At 41.7% G+C, this 20,727-nt stretch overlaps 1 protein-coding gene across 1 annotated transcript in view; it reads left to right on the forward strand.

The window, feature by feature from the left end:
• CARMIL3 (capping protein regulator and myosin 1 linker 3) overlaps positions 1-20,727 on the forward strand; it is a 79,894-nt gene that overhangs the window by 56,780 nt on the left and 2,387 nt on the right. The window contains exons 29-39 of the mRNA XM_075828924.1: positions 1,828-1,950; positions 2,334-2,397; positions 2,589-2,818; positions 2,899-2,996; positions 3,086-3,344; positions 3,477-3,563; positions 11,545-11,608; positions 11,865-11,947; positions 13,500-13,686; positions 14,018-14,107; positions 14,612-14,701. Of these exons, the coding sequence (XP_075685039.1) occupies positions 1,828-1,950; positions 2,334-2,397; positions 2,589-2,818; positions 2,899-2,996; positions 3,086-3,344; positions 3,477-3,563; positions 11,545-11,608; positions 11,865-11,947; positions 13,500-13,686; positions 14,018-14,107; positions 14,612-14,701 (1,375 nt within the window). The remainder of the gene's footprint in view (positions 1-1,827; positions 1,951-2,333; positions 2,398-2,588; positions 2,819-2,898; positions 2,997-3,085; positions 3,345-3,476; positions 3,564-11,544; positions 11,609-11,864; positions 11,948-13,499; positions 13,687-14,017; positions 14,108-14,611; positions 14,702-20,727) is intronic.

A 20,727-nucleotide genomic window follows, 5' to 3' on the forward strand; every position in this document is an offset into this window, starting at 1 on the left:
TTCTATATTATCCAATGACAATACATCTCTATGTTCTGTGGGAGATTATTTACTCACTTACTTTAATTTATTGGCGTTGAACACAGGTACAAGACACAAAGTCCACCCATGTGGTAACCTGGTGACTGTGTCATGCATAGTAAAATAAACCATGTCCCTAATCTGACCTATTATTGATATTACATTTTACATACATACAGGGGTGTAGCTAAGGGCTCATGGGCCCGGGTGCAAGAATTCAGCTTGGGCCCCCCTACCCCTCCCCAACACCACCATCACCAGACCACTGCGCGCGCCTATGCCTAGCTGCCTTGCCAAACAGCCCCATAGTATAATGCCCCCACACAGTATAATGCTCCCATAGCTGCCCCCACACAGTATAATGCCCCATAACTGCCGCATACAGTATAATGCCCCCCCATAACTGCCCCATACAGTATAATGCCCTCCCATAACTGCCCATTCCGTATAATGCTCCCCATATCAGCCCCCACACAGTATAATGCTCCCATAGCTGCCCCCACACAGTATAATGCCCCATAACTGCTGCATACACTATAATGCCCCCCATAACTGCCCGATACAGTATAATGCCCTCCCATAACTGCCCATTCCGTATAATGCTCCCCATATCAGCCCCCACAGTATAATGCACCACATAGCTGTCCCCATACAGTATAGTGTCCCCCATATCAGCTCACATACAGTATAATGCCCCCATATCAGCTCCCTATACATTATAATGCCCCCCATATCAGCCCCCCATACAGTATAATGCCCCCATATCAGCTCCCCATACAGTATAATGCCCCTCATATCAGCTACCCATACAGTATAATGCCCCTACATATCAGCTCCCCATACAGTATAATGCCCCCCATGCAGTATAATTCCCCCATATCAGCCCCCCATGCAGTATAATGCCCCCCATCTTATCAGCCCCCATGACATATCAGCCCCCCATGCAGTATATGCCCCCCCACCATATCAGCCCCCCATATAGTATAATGCCCCCATATGTGCATAATAGAAAAATAACATAATTACTTACCTATCCCCGTTGCCACGCCGGGTGGAGGATCCTTCGCCTCCTCCAATGTGTGTTGAGTGACTCGGCGCAGACAGGCGTGATGATGTCGCTACATCGCGCCTGCCTGCGTCGAGCCGCTCAGGGCACAGTGAATGCTGGAGCAAGGAGCCATCAGCTCCTTGCTTTAGCATTGAATGGAACTGGGACCTCGGTGAGTGACTTGCGACCCCCCGGAGGTCTTCACACCTCACCCCAGGGGGACGCGACCCACAGTTTGTAATGTATTGTGTTGTATTGTGCAGTTTGCGGTGGAGAGAGGAGGGGGGGCTGTAATTCAAGGCGTCCCCCCTCTCCACCGCAAACACAGACAGCACAATACATTACAAGACAACACAACACAATACAACACAACACAGTACAACAACACAATACATTACATTACGATACAGACTCTGCAGCTCATCTGGAGTCCTCCACACCAGCTCTTCCACTTCACTGGCTTGAAGATGTGTCAGGTGACGTCACGGTCACATGGTATACTAAGTGTACCATGTGACCGTAACCAGGAAGTGCCGGCTTCACGACACAGAAAATGTATTTAAGCCCCGTGGTCCCGTGGCTTAGGGGCCCGTCGCAACTGCGACTGCTGCGACCACTATAGCTACGCCACTGAATACATAATACATCATTTCAAGAGGGTAAACCAGAAAAAGATCAGTGCAATGCATTTCCACAAAACAATAGAAAAATCTATTTATTTATATTCCTTAAATCTCTTCATTTTATAAACTTGACAGGCTCGCCATAGATCTCAGCTGCAGGCTCTTATGGAGGAGGAGCAGAGGATTTTGGGATATGTCCCACAGACATCACCCAGGAATAAGCAGGAAACACATGAGGGAGAGATGTACTCCAGCATTGTGAGTCATGAGCGTTCACATTATTGTGACATGCGGTTTGTTTTTTATGCAGTGTGTGCATGGTCTACTAACTCATTTATTGGTGTCACAAGCCAGAAGCAGGATAGTCCAGGCTAGGCCCAACCAGTCGGAAGAGATAAACTCAATACATCATCTTGGAGAAAATAAGTCTATATTGAGCCACTTTTCATTATTGATATAAAACAAGAAATAACGCTTGCTTGCGGCACTTGAAAGTCTGAGAATTGCAATTACTTTTCTTTATTGATTTCCAAGTATAAGTGAAAAGCCACTTTTAGTGGCTATTCTAGTTAGTTTAGTCCATATCAAGTTACTGGTGTAACCCTTTTTTTCTTATTCTCAATGATATATTCTCTCTACAGGATACCATGGTAATAAAGAAACGTCTTCAAGGCAGGAAAATCCGGCCCGTGTCTGCGTTTATCAGTGAGATCTCTCATATGTACTATTTTCTCAAATTCATGCACAACCTCAACTTAAACCTCTTCATTCTGTATGCTTTGTGGAAAACATCCCTTTACTTTCTATTATGGCTAAAAAAAAAAAGACGTATTAACTTAATAATATATATTTTTTATTATAATATTAACTAAATCCATATGCCCCTCATTTGGTAGGTGTGAGTGAGCAGGAATTAAGCCCCAAGACCCTAGATTTGGGTTCCCCTGGCTCCCGGGAACTCAGTTCTCCACCCGCGCTCTCCTCATCTGCTAGCAGTCAGCTCTCTCGCTCTCTAAGCGTATCTCTAGAAGGTCTTTCTGAACTACCCACAGAAGGGAGTAAACTGCAGCACCAGACCCGGGACAGGCCAAAACAACAATCACGCAGAGCACCAGGAGGAGGCAAGGTGAGTATGATATTAAATAGACATTCATTGCATTACATAGTCATTTAAAGAGTACATGACTATTTATTTTCATTCTTGAGGTCCGAGGTCCAGCATCTGACTTAGAATGCCTTGATCCTGCTATAGATGAAGGCCTGGATGAATTTTTCCATCGGACAGTATTAACACAATCAAACAGGTATGATAAAATACTTCACAGAAATTCCCTATAGGAATATAACTTTTAGATTATATGTAATGCAACTTAACTTGTTACATGTTCATCAGTGTATCTTCTGCACCACAAAGTGATACAGATGCTCCCCCAAAAAGAAGGCGTCGGAGCTTGTTCCATTTCCGCAGAAGCCGAACCCCAAAGAGAGAACGAGACAGAGGGAGAGCTGTGCCTCCACCTTCCCCTGGTCCTGAACCTTCAGACCACATAAAACTGGAGAACTTTCCAATTACTAATGGGACACCAGTCAGCAACGGTGCTGAACTCCACAGTATGGGAGGAGTGAGGGGGTTGCCAGGCAGAGGGACACCGGTAAGTGCACAAAATTAATGCCCAATAAAGCATTAATGATGGAAAGAAAATATTCAGGGAAATAAGAAACTTAGATAACTGGACAATAATGAAGAGACCATACCATAAAAATGCTTATTTTTTTGTTTTTAGTCCTGTGAGCAGCCACTGGAAGTGCAGCCTGCAAGAGTACGAGGAGTTCCCCTTCCTGGAATGGATGGAGTCCGTGCATGGAAGGAGGTATGTACTGTCGTGGAAATACATCGCTCAAAATATATTAGACTGAAATTTAAACGAGTCCAAAAAGACTCTCAAGGCCAGACTCCATTAGTCAGTATCCTAATTAGGATATTTCACCGATATATATCGAGAGAGGAGAAGAAAACACACAGACACTCTGATATGTTTAAAATGCTCCTCTGAAGGATTTATTACCAAACTCAAACTGTTAAACTGAAATTCAGAAGGGGTGTAGGCTTGAGGTAAACCAATCAGAGACAATATAACAATATTTGTTATTCAGTAAAAAGCATACAATAAAATACATCCCAGATACATCATTATAATTCTTCACACATCAGGTTTTGCAGGTGTCTAATCTCTTTTGGACAGAATGTCCTCGTGGAGATGGGAGATCTTCCTTCACGCATACTTGCCACCCTCCCATCTCCCTCCCTGTCCAACGTCACATGGGAACCAAGGTCAAAGATAAAACATACGAAATCAACATTACTTGTATTAAAGGAACAATGACTTTTCTATTCACTACAATAAAACCAAGATGGGAACTCCAGACAAGATGGCTGCTCGACGAAACTAAATCATTTAAACATTATCATCACTTTCACATAATACATATCTTAGTAATTCGGCATCCTGCTTGATAATTCACAATGTAATTTCATACAGAGAATATAAGCAAATAAATCATCCTTCACAAACCCCCCTTTTTCTCATATTAAATTACAGAAATTATATATTATGATTATGAAACTCAAGCAATATCTCAATAGGGCCACAACTAATATGATGCCATCACCAATGTCCGGTTAGGGTATGGGGTCCCACCAGTGTATTGACAAGTCATGTACATCATCGTCCTCTTCTTCTCCTGTCTTCTGATTAAAACACTTGATACTGCTGACGGATTCCCTCAGGTCTTTGGTCTTTACTTTGAACTTTGCTGATGTCATCAGGACTTGGTTTGGTCCTTCTCATCTTTCAGACCCCGTCTCTTTTAGTTTACGTCACCGGGCTGTACACAACAACTCATGCTGTGAGCCTGGGGTGAGATCCCATGTAGGCGGATTAGTGGAGTGTTATTATGACCACCACAAACCCTCCGCTCATCTGTCTTCCTCCGGTAAGTTACTTGTCTGGGCGGCTGCTTGGAATTGTGACACTGCCGTCAGTTCATGACAAATGCATTGTACTGGTTCCGGCTGCGCCTGCCGCACCTCAGTGATGGAGTTCATCGTATTAAAAATCTTTTAGTTCATATTTACTGGCACTTGCTGGGGACCCCCAACCCTTGTCAATTGTTAAAATAAATACTAATCTGGTGATAACATCTACGTACTATAAAAGTTGTTCTAAGTACATACAATAACAATGTCAGGCCCTTAAACTAAGTCAAACAAACAAACACCTTTAATATAAGAAAAACTTCTCTGCTCCAATGGACATGGCACCTAGAAGATGTGTAATTATTGGGTACATTTCATTTGCACTTGGTGTCACGCTTTCCAGCAGGATTTGTACCTTGATCTGAGCTGATTGCCTGGAACATTTCCAGCTCACCAAAATATACACAGATTCCACATGTTTATCTGACAAATGTCGCAAACCAATTTTTCTTACTCTAATTTATATTGCATGGGAAGGCCTCTCAAGGTCTGTTCTCTTCGTGGGAGGCGGGTATGATAAGGTTGGCACCGGTCTGCCAGGACTGTTCTGTAGGCAAATCCAACAGCTCTAACAGAATTTAGCAGCAACAGCTGTAAAGCCTGGGACATACCAATTAGATCTTACCAAATCGATCCTTGCAGTCTTGGGGCATATGTGAGGTCATACACCATCAATGCAAAAGCCATCAAGAGTGCCTTGGGTGTTACCGGTTCACCTTCCCTTATCCGTCCACATTCTGTTAGAATCTGGTTCTCACGCCTTCCGCTCCCAGTTGGACTCTTCCTGTGGAGAACAAACTTTTTCATTGTATAAACATTAATTGATCTTAATCAAATAATTAATTTGAAGAAAAACATTAACAAATAACATCTTTACATCAAACGTTCACATTGAGCAATAACTAGAAGTGATACATGCAAACTCATTTTTCTTCTTTATATATATATATATATATATATATATATATATATATATACACACACACACACAAACACTGCACAGAATTTTCCTTTCACTATAACAACGACAACAAACAAATAACTAAAAATGTTTTCAAATGGGAATATTCTGCTTCTGTACCTTTTATCTGACGCATGACTCTAATAGTCCAATGCTAAGGCTGGTCCAGAACTTTACATGAAACTTAACTTCAGTATTTAATATTCCCACAACACTTCTTAAATACAATTATTAAACAAACTAACTTTGGAATAACATCTGGAGAACTGCTGATATCTTATTGTACAAACATCAGGTCAATACTTGGGATAACATTGTTCCCCTGTCCCTTACACACAACGTCTGCAGTGGGGAAAATACAGGCCGGGCTTCAGGCCCCCCTGAGAACAGGTCTACACACACGAGCACATTGTCATACACTTCTACCTCGGGTAGTTGTATGTTCTGCAGTCGCTGGGACTGTTAATCTGGCCGGGCTGCACTTTTCACAGGTACTTTTGCTGTTTTACCTATGTCACGCCGTGCGCACATCATGCTGGCTGCTACAAACCTAGTGGTGGCATTATTGTATCCAGGGACAAGCCAATTTACTGATACCTGGCTGCACATACCCTTGTTGTCAGGTCTGTTTTCTCTTGCTCTCTCAATTGGCTTACCCAATGATCCAATAAAGTTCCTACTACCAATGGGCCCATAATTGTGGGCGATGCCAAAAGCGTACCTAGAGTCAGTGTATATGTCGGCCGTCTTACCTTCTGCCAGGTTACAAGCCTCAGCGAGCACCTCCAAGTCTGCTCCTTGAGATGAACAAGAAGGTGAGAGTGGTTTCTGGGTAATTTACCTTGTGCCTCGTATCCTGTTCTACACATGCTGTATATGATAAAGTATGTCTACATTACAAATTTACATTGGAAACCCATGTCACATATAGATAGAACATTTCAAAAGGGTGGAGTTTTATTGTTCCACATTTATCTGATGATCCAGAACACTTGTAAATCCCATCAACCAGGTCCTGTAAATACCTGATTAATACAAAAACAAACAAAATATATTACTGAAATCTGGCATAAAATAAACAATATTCAAACAATTTTTTGTTTTGCCTTCTCCCCATCTAAATCTGTAAAGATTCATCTGTGAGTGACGTCACCTCTGCCTCCTGTGTAAATTTGCTGGAGGGGGATGGTCTCTTACACAATACCTCATATTGGGTGGAGACTACAGCACAGCTTACCCAGTGCCATATTCACCGTTCTGGAAGGATCTGGAACCATCTACACAGAAAAACCTCAAAATGTAGGTTACTGTCATACACATTTAATCTGGATTACTCATTGAAGCTCATACACATTTTGTAGATCTCCTAGAACCAAATTCATTAATTCAAAACAAAATAAAACACAAAACAAAACTACCTGATCAGTCCCTTCAACATTCCCTCCTATTTGGACTCTGTGAAAGTAATGTAGCAGGGTTCAAAACTACATATCAACATAATAAAATTAGACACTCTATCGGGGGGGGGGGGCACTAGTTTAACCCCCGGTAGTACACAACAGCCTGGAACAAAAAAGATTACTTTCTCCTGACAAAAATACATTTTATCTTTAAAATGACCTGCAACCATTTACCTGTAAAACATCTCAGATTTTCAAAAATAACATTTAGGCAGCACCATAGCACGTGCCTCATGTGTGAAAACAAAAAAAAAACAAGACAAATGTAATTAGTTATTCAATAACACAGAAAATAATATATCTGGTAATATTAATTACTGCAAACCAATAAGCTGTACATAAAAATAGGGAACAGAGGGGGCACATACATTTTCAAAACCCCGTGTCTCACAATATCTGTATTTTAATTCATTTGAATTAACATCAAAACATTCCAACATTAAATCTTATCACACTATAACACATTAATATGCAGTATAGCTTTTATCTTTTTACAAACAGATCCAGCCGGCTGTAATATTTTTCTCACTTGGTGTAGTTACAGACGACTGCGCGTGCGCGAAGATAAGACACGTTACATAAAAAAAAAATGAAAAAAAGTGGAACTGATTTTAACCCCATACACAAAACACTAACATTTTTAGACATTACTGCTGTTAAAAATAGGAAACATACAATATAGTTCTGCTTTTATTGTGGCCATTAGTTTCAAACTTCAGACATGTTACATTACACACATCACACAGATGTCTCATCACATCACACATGTATCACACATCACACAGATGTCACATCACACATGTTCACATTACACTCCCCCCGTTCTGACCCACGTTAGTCACTGCAATGTACCTGGCTGCTCCGTTTTCTTCACTCTTCCAATGAACATTTACACCTGTATTTAAAGGGAATGTGTTGCCAGCAAAACATGTTTGTTTTTTTTTAGTTAAACAATTAGTGTATAGGTGATTAAACATTGTTCTAAATTTTTTTATTTTTTTCACTTGTCAGGAAATATTATAAATTGGATTCAATTTATAATATTTCCCAGCACTGGTCACTAGATGGAGCAATTCCCAAAATTGCAGCATTGCATGTGGTAAAGCAACCACATTGCTTTATGCTGCAAAATTGGGAAAAAAATCCCTCGCTCTAGTGAGCTCTCAGAATCCCCCCCTCCTTTATCCTGGCAAGTGCCGGGAGAAACGAGGGGTTTGAACGGTCTAACCTCCTACACTGTGTGTCGCCATTTTTTGAGCTAACACACAGTGTAGAAGGTTTACATACACTAGTAAACACACAGTATAACACTTACATACACAGAAATCACTTACCTGCTCCAGTCGCCGCCGCTCCCTCCGGTCCGTCCGCTCCGTCTGCTGCCGCTGCTCCATGTGCACAAGTCCGGAAGCCGCGACCGGAAGTAGTAATCTTACTGTCCGGCCGCGACTTCCGGTCCACAGGAAAATGGCGCCGGACGGCGCGCATTTCAAATTGGACTGTGTGGGAGCGGCGCATGCGCCGTTCCCACACACACGGCGTACACCATAGTGGATGGAACGGGCCCCATTCGCATTCCCTATGGGACTGGAGCTGCCGTATTCCATGTCTGTATGTGTCGTTAATCGACACACACAGAAATGGAAAAAAAAATGGCAGCCCCCATAGGGAAGAAAAAGTGTAAAAATAGAAAAAAGTAACAAACAAACACACAAATAAATATAAACGTTTTTAATAAAACCTTAACATAAAACTGATATAAAAAAAAAATATTTGGTGACACTGTTCCTTTAAATTGTTCTTTCTCACATCATCTTACTTGTAACTACCTGTAATCACCTGCTTTGTCCTTTTTTCAGTGTGTTATTTTGCCTTCACATACTTTACAATTAAAGCCCCAGCTCCTTTTGCTCATTCTAATGTTGGCCGGGACCAGTGCCCAAAAGCATCTTTGTCTCACTTCCTCCTGACCCCATGGTCGGAGAGCAGTAGGGTGATTTCCGGTAAATCCCCCACCTCCAGGCAAACAGGCCACGCCACGTTTGCCGACAGATATCTCAGACCAGTCTATCTCCTAGACTGTCTTACCAATACGATATCAAAAGTCGTTCCTCCAGACATTCTAGCAGTAGGATCCTCTGATCCCTCACTGGATTGAACATCAAGAACAGACAAAATGCTGCCAATCAACAATTACAAGAGCAAATTCTTCAACACAATCGACATTCATGAACCTCCATTGATTCAAGCAGGAGTTGGTCACTTCACTTATGCAGAACACTTGCTGCCGGGGTGTGTCTTTCAGTTCATACAGCCCGTGATGTAGCATATATCCCAAACTCTTTCCTCTAGCACTTTGCAATGGTTTCACATGCAAATTATATTTGGTAACATATATATATATATTATCCTCCCTGCTCAGCCGTTCACTCTGTGGGTTGTAGTTTAGGGGGCTGTTATGTATGTTGGTGATAATTTCTTTACGGGCTATGGGTCTGAGCCAATACCAATGTCCTTCACTGTAATTACTACTACGACACAGGTGGCACCTGGGGTAAGTGTCAGGGTCATTCATTGAATACAGGATGTTATATTACAACAGTATTCAATCCAGCGGTCTGATGTTATACTACTACAGACTTAATTACTTGGATGTTATTTTACATCAAAGTGTATATGCCGGATTATCACATGTGCTAGAAATCAGTCTGTACTGATTCCCACCTTATGCCAGTCTGGCAATGCATACAACTGGTTTATGGACCCTTACACACAATATCACTGTCTGGCAATAAGTTAGGAAAATATAAATGATTTTCTAATACAGTATTCAAAGTTTTCCCTGTTGCACTGGGTAATGGTATTGAGTGCAAATTCAATATAGACACAATTGCTTCTCCTTGCACTGGATTCTACATTATCAGGACTTAACCATTGAAGCCCCTGTGGTACTACAGGATATTACTCACAACTATCCAACTGTCCTCTCACCTACAAACAGTCAATACCTCCCAACTACAATCCCAGACAAACGGGTAACAGATCAACTATTAATCCTCAACAATTTTATACAACTAAATAACAAATGACGCTACAACAAAGCAGCAGGCAGAAGTTTTGTTTTTTCCTCACAGTCCAGACTACAATCTTTTCATTTCAAATACTTCACATGTGAGTTACGACTTCTCTCCGCCATGCGCTACGTCACTGCATTCCAAAGGCGGAGGTCTTACACTTCTCACAATTGTTAACAATGTAATAGCTGGAAAAAATTATCTCATGTCTTTCATATCAACAGTTTAAGATCACGTACACACCTGCAATCCTTCATCACACAAAAAGCTTCAACATACCTTTTTGGATCCATCTTTCAACCCGTTCTGACTAAGGAGCCTCGTCCATAAAGAAGTGACGTCTGACAGCTAGATTCCAAGGCTTACACAATACTTGTGTGAATGGTGTAAGAATAAGCTCCTTACCTACCGCGGTTTTTTGTAATTCACAGATGCAAAGCCAGACCTCTCCAGTGACAGCTTATCAGACGTGCAATCTTCCCGGGTTTTATCGGCACCATTACTGTCGTGGAAATCCATCGCTCAAAATATATTAGACTGAAATTTAAACGAGTCCAAAAAGACTCTCAAGGCCAGACTCCATTAGTCAGTATCCTAATTAGGATATTTCACCGATATATATCGAGAGAGGAGAAGAAAACACACAGACACTCTGATATGTTCAAAATGCTCCTCTGAAGGATTTATTACCAAACTCAAACTGTTAAACTGAAATTCAGAAGGGGTGTAGGCTTGAGGTAAACCAATCAGAGACAATATAACAATATTTGTTATTCAGTAAAAAGCATACAATAAAATACATCCCAGATACATCATTATAATTCTTCACACATCAGGTTTTGCAGGTGTCTAATCTCTTTTGGACAGAATGTCCTCGTGGAGATGGGAGACCTTCCTTCACGCATACTTGCCACCCTCCCATCTCCCTCCCTGTCCAACTTCACATGGGAACCAAGGTCAAAGATAAAACATACGAAATCAACATTACTTGTATTATACGAACAATGACTTTTCTATTCACTACAATAAAACCAAGATGGGAACTCCAGACAAGATGGCTGCTGCACGAAACTAAATCATTTAAACATTATCATCACTTTCACATAATACATATCTTAGTAATTCGGCATCCTGCTTGATAATTCACAATGTAATTTCATACAGAGAATATAAGCAAATAAATTATCCTTCACAGTACTGATGCCATAAACCAGTACTAGGAAAAGAAACTGATACTATTTTTTAAGATCTACTACTTGTACTAAATATAATGTGGTGATCCGTTGATGTTGAATTAAAAGTTATGCACCATGATTTCAGATGGAATCAGCAGGAGGAACTAACTGTGTTTCTGATGACAGGAGGCGCTCCTCTGGGGATGGGGGTAAGTTTTTACTTTGTCCCGTCTTATCTATCCCTTCTTTTTACTATTTCTTACATTCCACATGTTACACTCCACATCTCTGACCCCTCTATCAGTCTCATGAGCAGTTCAATCCATGCTGGCTCTTTGTCTTTTTTTCTGGTACTCCTCCCAATATTTTCCCCCACTATGTGTGCTTTCTATGTGTATCGGCATTGTCCCTACACCTTCCTGTCCCTTCTCTCTCTGTCTCTCGCTCTCTCTCTCTGTCTCTCAGAGGAGGGTGCTACGTTTGAGGACAGACAGCCTTGTTTCTCCAACGGAGACAGAAACAATCAGAAGAAATTATCAAGAGAAGAGGTAATAACACTATTCATAGCTTTTAAGAGCCAGACGCACTAGGGCATGCTATAGTAACATTGTTAGATACAGTAACACAGAAATAAGGGAGTTATATATTATACTATACGGGAATTCCCACAGCTCTAAGACAAAATACCCATTCACTGCTAGAAAAGTAAAATCTGAACCGCATAATGTGAAAAAAACCAACCCTTCCCCAGAAAAGGCAGTAAAGTAGTAAAATGCAAACCATGACATTCATAGATGGGAATATTGCATGATGCTGCGAGTAAACTGCATACTATAAGGACAGACTTTAAGCACATTCCGTTAGTTTGATACTTTTTGCTGATGAAAGTTTTTGTAAAGGAAATTACTTTATACCTCAGCTCTATTATATGTTTTATTTACCTGTTAAATTAAGCTCGATGCTGTTGTTATGTGTGACGTGTGGTAAATGGCTTTATCTAGTTTTTATGCAGGGCTATGATGGTTACGCTGGTTATGGTGATGTAGAGAGTTACAGACCTAGTACGATAACTGTATAAGGCTCTTTTTACATCATGTTTGTGCCCTAGGTTTAGCGTATATGGCTGGAAAAGCTCCCGAAGTATATACCAAACATATCCATAGGGCTCTTTTCACCCAACAGAGAACAAAACAGAGTGCTTTTGGCCATCGTCGGTCTGGTATACGTCTATGCAGAAGTATGCCTCAAAAAACGTATACCACACAGTATGCGTTTTTTTAACATGGGATCCTATTGGTGAGGTTTGCCACTGTAGGCCTATTCAGTGGTATACGTCAGAGCCTTCCATGAGAGGTATACGTCGAGCAATACACCCGACACATACGTCTGCCGGAAAGCTCAGGTGTGAGGTGAAGAGAGCCTTACTTGACCAGTTGTACAAAATCTGCTAATTCCCTAACATTGTATGTAAGTAATTTTACAGGAAAAAAGTTAAACATGTTTTGAAAGAATTGCTACTATATCATTTTACATATCCGTGCATACAAGTGAATACTGACAAAAATCCAGAAAAAAAGATGGTTCATGGTTGTAGACTGTGAAAGAAAAACTTACCTTCATTGATAGCGGAGTGGGCAAACAGGATAATGAACGTTGGTTACTACAGGTGAAGAAAAAGGTTAAGAATTTAGTATACAGTATGCTTTAGCAGAAACAAATAAGATGGTTCAAATTCCATTTGTAAAAAACGTTCTCAATAAATTTAGTGATAAAAAAGTAAGCGTTGAAAGCATGGAGTGGTTGATAGAGAAATAGTTAGCAAGATGTACAAATGGCATGTAAACTGGACTGTAGAAGTTGAGTCCATACCCATTCCAAATTAGTGGCAAGGCTGGAGATAAAGTTGCTACCAAATCTCTTCTATCTCCCCACTGTTGGGAAAAATTAATGTAGTACCACACAATGACATACTGATAGAAATTCTATGGGAAATGTTATTTTTACCACATTATAGTATATTTTAACTTGTCCTGATTTAACAGGATAACATGGACTGTTTACATCCCATTCACTGCACCTTCCCCTCCCTTGTTTTTCCAGGGGGGTCTTACTGATTCCTGCCCCCCTTCTGCAGAACTACGGCCAGTTGCTGCCCCGCGAGGTAGGAAAGTGTCTTGTGGGGGGGGCCACGGCGATACCGAATTTCCAGAAGAGACGAGGAAGGAAATCCCAGTGCCTAAACCTCGAATCAGAGAACCTGGGAAAGAGGCGGCCCCTCCAGTGGGAGGTGGGAACTGCCCAGTGCTCACTGCAAACACTGCACACCATACACTGCACCCTCTCACTCACATTATAGACCCAAGAGTCTATATTTTTCTAGCTGCATCTGTTTTCGCTTTTTCTCATTTCAGTTTATAACTGCACGCTCTCTTCTATCTGACGTTCCTGATGTTTATTTCTCCATTCTGCATGTGTTTTTAATCCTAATGTTCTCAATCCATTTATTCGGTTTGCTCCTTACTGTTTGCTGTCAATATTCATTCCTCAGGCCCTTCTTGCTCCCTTCTCCCTATTTTCCTTAGTTTAATACCTTACGGTTTCTTTTACCCTGTCACCAGGTGGTGCACCCCCAGTCCGACGGCCTCCTCTAAAGCCACAACGTTCTCGAAGGATGCAGTCATGTGACTCAGCTGAAACAACAAACTCTGGTGAGAGCTATTTTTAATTTACTACCTTAAACTGAAAAATTCCAGTGTGTACCCACAAACTGTCATACACTAAAACTATAAATCTTAAAACAAGAAATCAACACTTTTTTGGTTAATATTTTATGCCTTGTTCACACATTCAGGATTGTGTTAGGATTTAAGCAAAGTATTCCTTGCCTAAATACTGAGAGAATCTGCTCGCATTCCGCTGGCAATGCAGGTGTATTGGATATTTTATACCCTACTCACACACTGCGCAGAAAATTGAATATGCTGAGGATTTAAAATCTGCAGCATGTTGATTATTGCTGTGGATTCTTCTCTGAAAGACACGATTAGCTCCACTGAATTATAATTGAGCTAAACCACATAAAGATCCACCGCCCAATCCGCGGCAGAAATCAGTGTCACGCTGGAATTGCTATGTCAAATCAATAACATACCCTTGTAAAGTTGCTTCTTAGGTAGAGCGGTCTAGCCATTAGTTGTTGTTTTGTATTCTAGTGGCTGGCACCAATGTGACATTTCAAACAAATGAACAAAAAATGCCTCAGACAGGTGATGCCTTGCACCGTGGAATGCGCCAAACGGCTGGTAAGTTCAAACATTTTTAATGTAGTACCTTATATTGAAAAAGTCCAATATGTACCCAAGTGTTTGAGGAAAAAAGCAGCTGCATCTTCCTTTTAGCAGAGTCTGCTGGACTGTGTACAGCTCCTAAATTACACATTCACCATACATTCACCATATAATACCACTATACAAGGGCCAAATAATACCTCCACACCATGACCACATATTAATACTACATAGTGACTAAATAATATGACCATACTGTTACTGAATAATACCGCCACACCATGATTACATATTACCACTACATAGTGACTGAATAATACCACCTTACTGATACTGAATAATACCTCCCCACCATGACCACATATTAACACTACATAGTGACTAAATAATATGACCATACTGTTACTGAATAATACTGCCACACCATGTTTACATATTACCACCACATAGTGACTGAATATTACCACCTTACTGTCACTGAATAATACCTCCCCACCATGACCACATATTACCACCATATAGTGACTGAATAATACCACCTTACTGCTCTGAATAATACAGCCACATTATGACCACATATTACCACCACATAGTTACTGAATAACACCATACTGTTACTGAATAATACGGCCACATATTACCACTCCATGGTGACTGAATAATAACACCATACTGTTAGTGAATAATACAGCCACATCATGACCACATATTACCACTACATAGTGACTGAATAATAACACCTTACTGATACTGAATAATACCACCACACCATGGTTACATATTACCACCACACAGTGACTGAATACCACCTTACTGTTACTGAATAATACCTCCCCACAATGACCACATATTACCACCATATAGTGACTGAATAATATGACTATACTGTTACTAAGTAAAAAGTACAGTGACCATGTAGTGACAGATACAGTCCGCAGACCATGTAAGTGAATATAGTCCAATCCAGTGATTCACAGGTGACATCTTCACTGATTGGAGTCATTCACTTTCCCGTTTCTTCTCCATCTGGCCCAGACTTTTTAACGACTTCTCCTGGCCACCACTTGTCTCTCCAGAGTTTGTTGTCCAGACATCTTTGGTTCCTCGCTTTTCCAGCACCCTCCACACACTCTACACAAATGTCCCATCCTGCTGCCAGCATAACTATAGTTACCCTCCAGAAAATAGTGCCAAACAGATAGTGCCCTAGGTAGTAATAGTGCTCCCTTAATGGCATCTACACAGTAATAATGGCCGCTTAGTGCCTCCACAAAGTACTGGTGCCCCACGCACAGTCATAGTGTCTGCACACAGTAATAATTCTCCAACAGAGTAATAGTACCCTGACACAGTAATAAAGCCCCCTTAGTACAGTTAAATTGCCCCTTACTACCCCTACACAGTAAGGGTATGTGCACACACACTAATTACGTCCGTAATTGACGGACGTATTTCGGCCGCAAGTACCGGACCGAACACAGTGCAGGGAGCCGGGCTCCTAGCATCATAGTTATGTACGATGCTAGGAGTTCCTGCCTCTCCGTGGAACTGCTGTCCCGTACTGAAAACATGATTACAGTACGGGACAGTTGTCCTGCAGCGAGGCAGGGACTCCTAGCATCGTACATAAGTATGATGCTAGGAGCCCAGCTCCCTGCACTGTGTTCGGTCCGGGACTTGCGGCTGAAATACGTCCGTCAATTACGGACGTAATTAGTGTGTGTGCACATACCCTAATTGCGCGCCCCTCACAGTAAAAGCGCCCACTCACTGCCTCTACACAGTAATAGTGTCCACGTACGGCCCCTACAAACTAATGGAGCCCCCTTAGTGCCCTCCACTCAGTTAAAGTGCCCCTTATTTCCCCACATTAAGTGTGCCCTTTGTGTTCCCACACAGATTAAGTGCCGTCGAAAAATAATAAAATGAATACTCAACTAGCCCCGTTCACACAATAAACACAGCAGCTCAGGCTACTGGCCTCTTATGGCCTGGTGACTGGGGCATGGCGCAGGCAGGCGTGATGATGTCACAGCATCAGGCCAGCCTGCATCATGTTCCCTGTGCCTTGTAGGCCGTAGGTGCCTATCTACCTTTACTCATTTAGGAACATAATCTAAACAACATACCACTGTTAAGCAACATTGGAACGGTCTCAACCCTTTTGTCATACTCATCTTTGCACAGCAGTTTATTACCAAGCACCCTAAACACACTGAACCGGGTGGTATAAGGCTGGATGCATCATCGTGAACTAACACTGCACACTGACAGCTGAATACAGCAATACAGAGTGAGCGGTAGAACACTCTGCACCATGCAGCATTTAAAACACAGTTGCGAAGAGGGCAAAGAAAGATTAATGGAATTAAAAACTAGCTGCGGAACACAATCTATCCTAATGTACTATAAGGGTAAATAATAAGAGGGGTCATTTATATTACCCAGAGTACTTTGTTGCATTGTTGTCTTGCCCGAATCCAACAGACAATAATGAGTAAAGGTGCTTTGTGGAACTGGACACCAATCTCTATGTAAATGAATGCTGTTCAGTTTGTTAGGTTACCATGGGAAGAACTGGTAACAATATTTTTGATATAAACAATAATAGACATAAAATTTTATAAATTGCTAAATAAAGGTTACGTCCTAAATTATAGCCACATACCCCCCCCCCCCCCGCCTTTTTTTCTTTTCTCTGACCCTTTGAGCGTGACTATATAACCAGGTGGAGTGCACCTTATGTGGCTTTCTGTCGAATAACCCCTTTAAGTCAACCAGTGCATCAATCAAGCAGAAGAAAGTACTACTTTGGATCCATTCGCCAAGAGATCCTCGCTAATGTCCCCTGAAGGCTCAAAAATCCACACAAGCTCGTTCCAGAAGTATCCAGCCACTCAAAACTAACAAACCATGTACACCAAGGAAGTCTTTGTGACCTAACCCAGCAGTCACCACCTCTATGTCTTCTGCCTTTAACTCCAGATGGTCACCACTCACTAGCTCTATGGGAACTCCCCACCCCCATTTGCAAATTTAATGCAGTGTAATGTAGTCATGTATGTTGACTTACCTGGGGCTGTATTTCACGGGACTCTGCCAACCCTGTCTACTGTAGAAACTGTATGTCATTCTCTCAATGCTAGTCTATAACTCTCACATCGATGTGCTCTTAGACTTGTATTGAGAGCCTGACTTCCGATACCTACAGCAGACGCTGTAGGATACAGGGAGTCAGAATGAAGATCACATGACCCTCACGGCAGCCCGGAACGGAGCGGCGTCCAGTAAAATACAACACCATGTAAGTCAATACATATGTCTACATTACACTACATCACATTTGCAAACGGGGGGAGGGGGACACGAACAGTAGTGCTTCTTTAAAGGCTTTGTCCATCTTAACAACCAATATTTTTTTTTTATTGTTCCATAGCATATCAAATAAAAAATTAAGCACATTTGAAAATAGTCTTAACTACAATATGTGCTATTATTTTTGTGTCTAATGCTCCTATACAGGCCTATTTTTTTCCCATGGTATTAGACAACAAACAAACCATGCACAGTCTGATTCTGCAGTCACATCTGTCCCCAAGTTCTTGCTTACCTACCAAATGTTTGATCCTGCAGTGATATAGCCTTCCACCTGTATCTTATACTTACTGACAGACTACACCGAGTTTGTGTTCTCTGTTACCATGGAAACATTTATTAAAAGCAAGAACACTTAATTTTTTTTTTTTACTTTTTAATATGCAGCGTCTATGTATCCTGTGTACATCAAAGCTGTATCCTTCCGTCAAAGCCGATTCTGTCAGGTCAGGTGTACTGACGTTACAGCTGACCTGACGGAATTGGATTTGACGGAAGGGTACAGCTTCTATGTTATACAGGATACATAGATGCTGTATCTTAAAAAGTAAAAACATTTTTTTTATAAAAATCTATTTAAAAGTTGTTTAAAATCAGATAAAACATTGTTTTTTTTTTGGTTTTTTTTTAATTCCCTTCCAAAGAATACATAGTCTTTAAATTTACAGCTAATAGGATTATTTCCCTAGGACTTACCAGCAGACTGCACTTAGCTTCCCCCCCCCCCCCCCCCCTCAACTTGCAAGAGGGAGATCGCATACTAGTCAGTTTTCCCTAATGTTCATTGATGGAGCTGCCATTTTGAAGAATTGGCTCTACCAAATATGACAGTTCCCAAATAGTCAATGTTTAACATGCTGCTCCTTTACACATTTTGTAGTATTAGTACTTTACATTACAAGATTACATAAATATTAAATACCTTGTGAAACTAACATAGAAAGTCTGTTTCTTTTTCACATATATAATCTACCCAATTTATGTTCTCTTCAAACGCATGTGCTTCCTCCTCATACAAGAACATTGGCATCCCATATCATTTTAGCAGCAAGAAGCTTAATCTCTAAATATTGGAAAAACCCAAATCCTCCATTACTCTCAGAAGTCTGGACATCAGTCTCATTTGCCCATAACATGGAATATAAATTTGCCACACAATCCTTAACCTTAGAAAGAATGGGAAACAATTGGGCTTCCTGGAAACCTGAGCTAATACCAAACTCTAATTCATAGCCCACTTTCTCTTCTTTAAAGAACATAGTTTGAACAATTTACTTACAAGAATACAGAACTTTCAATTACTTATATACGATTATCATCCCGTGCCTTTAATTTTTATGATATATTATATATCATGCTGTAACTCCTTATTTCCTCCTAGGCTACTGAAGACTAACTACCAAACTAGAGTTAAAGATATACTCCAGTGAAAAGTAGAGCAGCTCATCCTCTTACCGGATGCTTTGTTGCCGAAGTATCCCGGCCGCAATTATGACACGTGACCGCACTATGACCGGCCGCTTCCTACAGTGTCTGCTGTGTGGACCGGAAGTCTCTTTCACTATGCATTCCTATGAGACTCAAATTGAGCTTCTCATAGGAATGCATAGTGAAAGAGACTTCCGGTAAGAGGATGAGCTGCCCTACCTTTTGCCGGGTGTACTTTGCAAACGGGACCACAATTAGGCTGGGTTCACACGTGGCGGAATTTCACTTAAATTCCGCTGCGGACACTCCGCAGCGTTAATCCGCAGCGGAGCCGTTTCTGCATTGACTTCCACTTCTATTTAGAAGTGTTCGTTTAGACGATGCGTAACATTCCGCTGCGGAGCATAGGCTGCGGAGCGGAATTTGGTGTCCGCAGCATGCTCTGTCTGTTGCGGAGCAGTGGCGGACTCATGGCGGAATTTCTCCATTGACTTCAATGGAGATTCTAAGTTCCGCAATGAAGTCCGCAGCTGTCATGCACATGTTATGTGTGCTGCGGATGCGTCTTGCTTTTTTGCCATGACATTTCTTCATTCTGGCTGGACCTATGTATTTCGAGGTCTACAGCCAGACTGAGGAAGTCAATGGGGCTCCCGTAATGACGGGAGCGTTGCTAGGAGACGTCTGTAAATAGTCACTGTCCAGGGTGCTGAAAGAGTTAAGCGATCGGCAGTAACTGTTTCTGCACCCTGGACAGTGACTACCGATCCCAATATACAGCAACCTGTAAAAAAATATAAGTTCATACTTACCGAGAACTCCCTGCTTCTGTCTCCAGTCCGGCCTCCCAGGATGACGTTTCAGTCTAAGTGACGGCTGCAGCCAATCACAGGCCAAGCACAGGCTGCAGCGGTCACATGGACTGGCGCGTCATCCAGGGAGATCGGGCTGGATGCCGAAAGAGGGACGCGTCACCAAGACAACGGCCGGTTAGTATGAAATTCGTTTACTTTCACTAGGGAAAGTGCTGTCCCTTCTCTCTATCCTGCACTGATAGGGAGAAGGGAAGCACTTTTCCCGCAGTCCGCAGCAGCTAGTCCGCATCAATTTACTGCACATTTTGTGCAGATCCGCAGCAGAATCTGCAACGCAGATTCTGTGCGGCATTGATGCGGACAGTTGCGGACGAAATCCGCCACGTGTGGTCATGCCCTTAAAAAAAAATTCACTGGAGTGTC

Source organism: Rhinoderma darwinii, chromosome 1 (assembly GCF_050947455.1).
Source record: "Rhinoderma darwinii isolate aRhiDar2 chromosome 1, aRhiDar2.hap1, whole genome shotgun sequence".
NCBI lineage: Eukaryota > Metazoa > Chordata > Amphibia > Anura > Rhinodermatidae > Rhinoderma > Rhinoderma darwinii.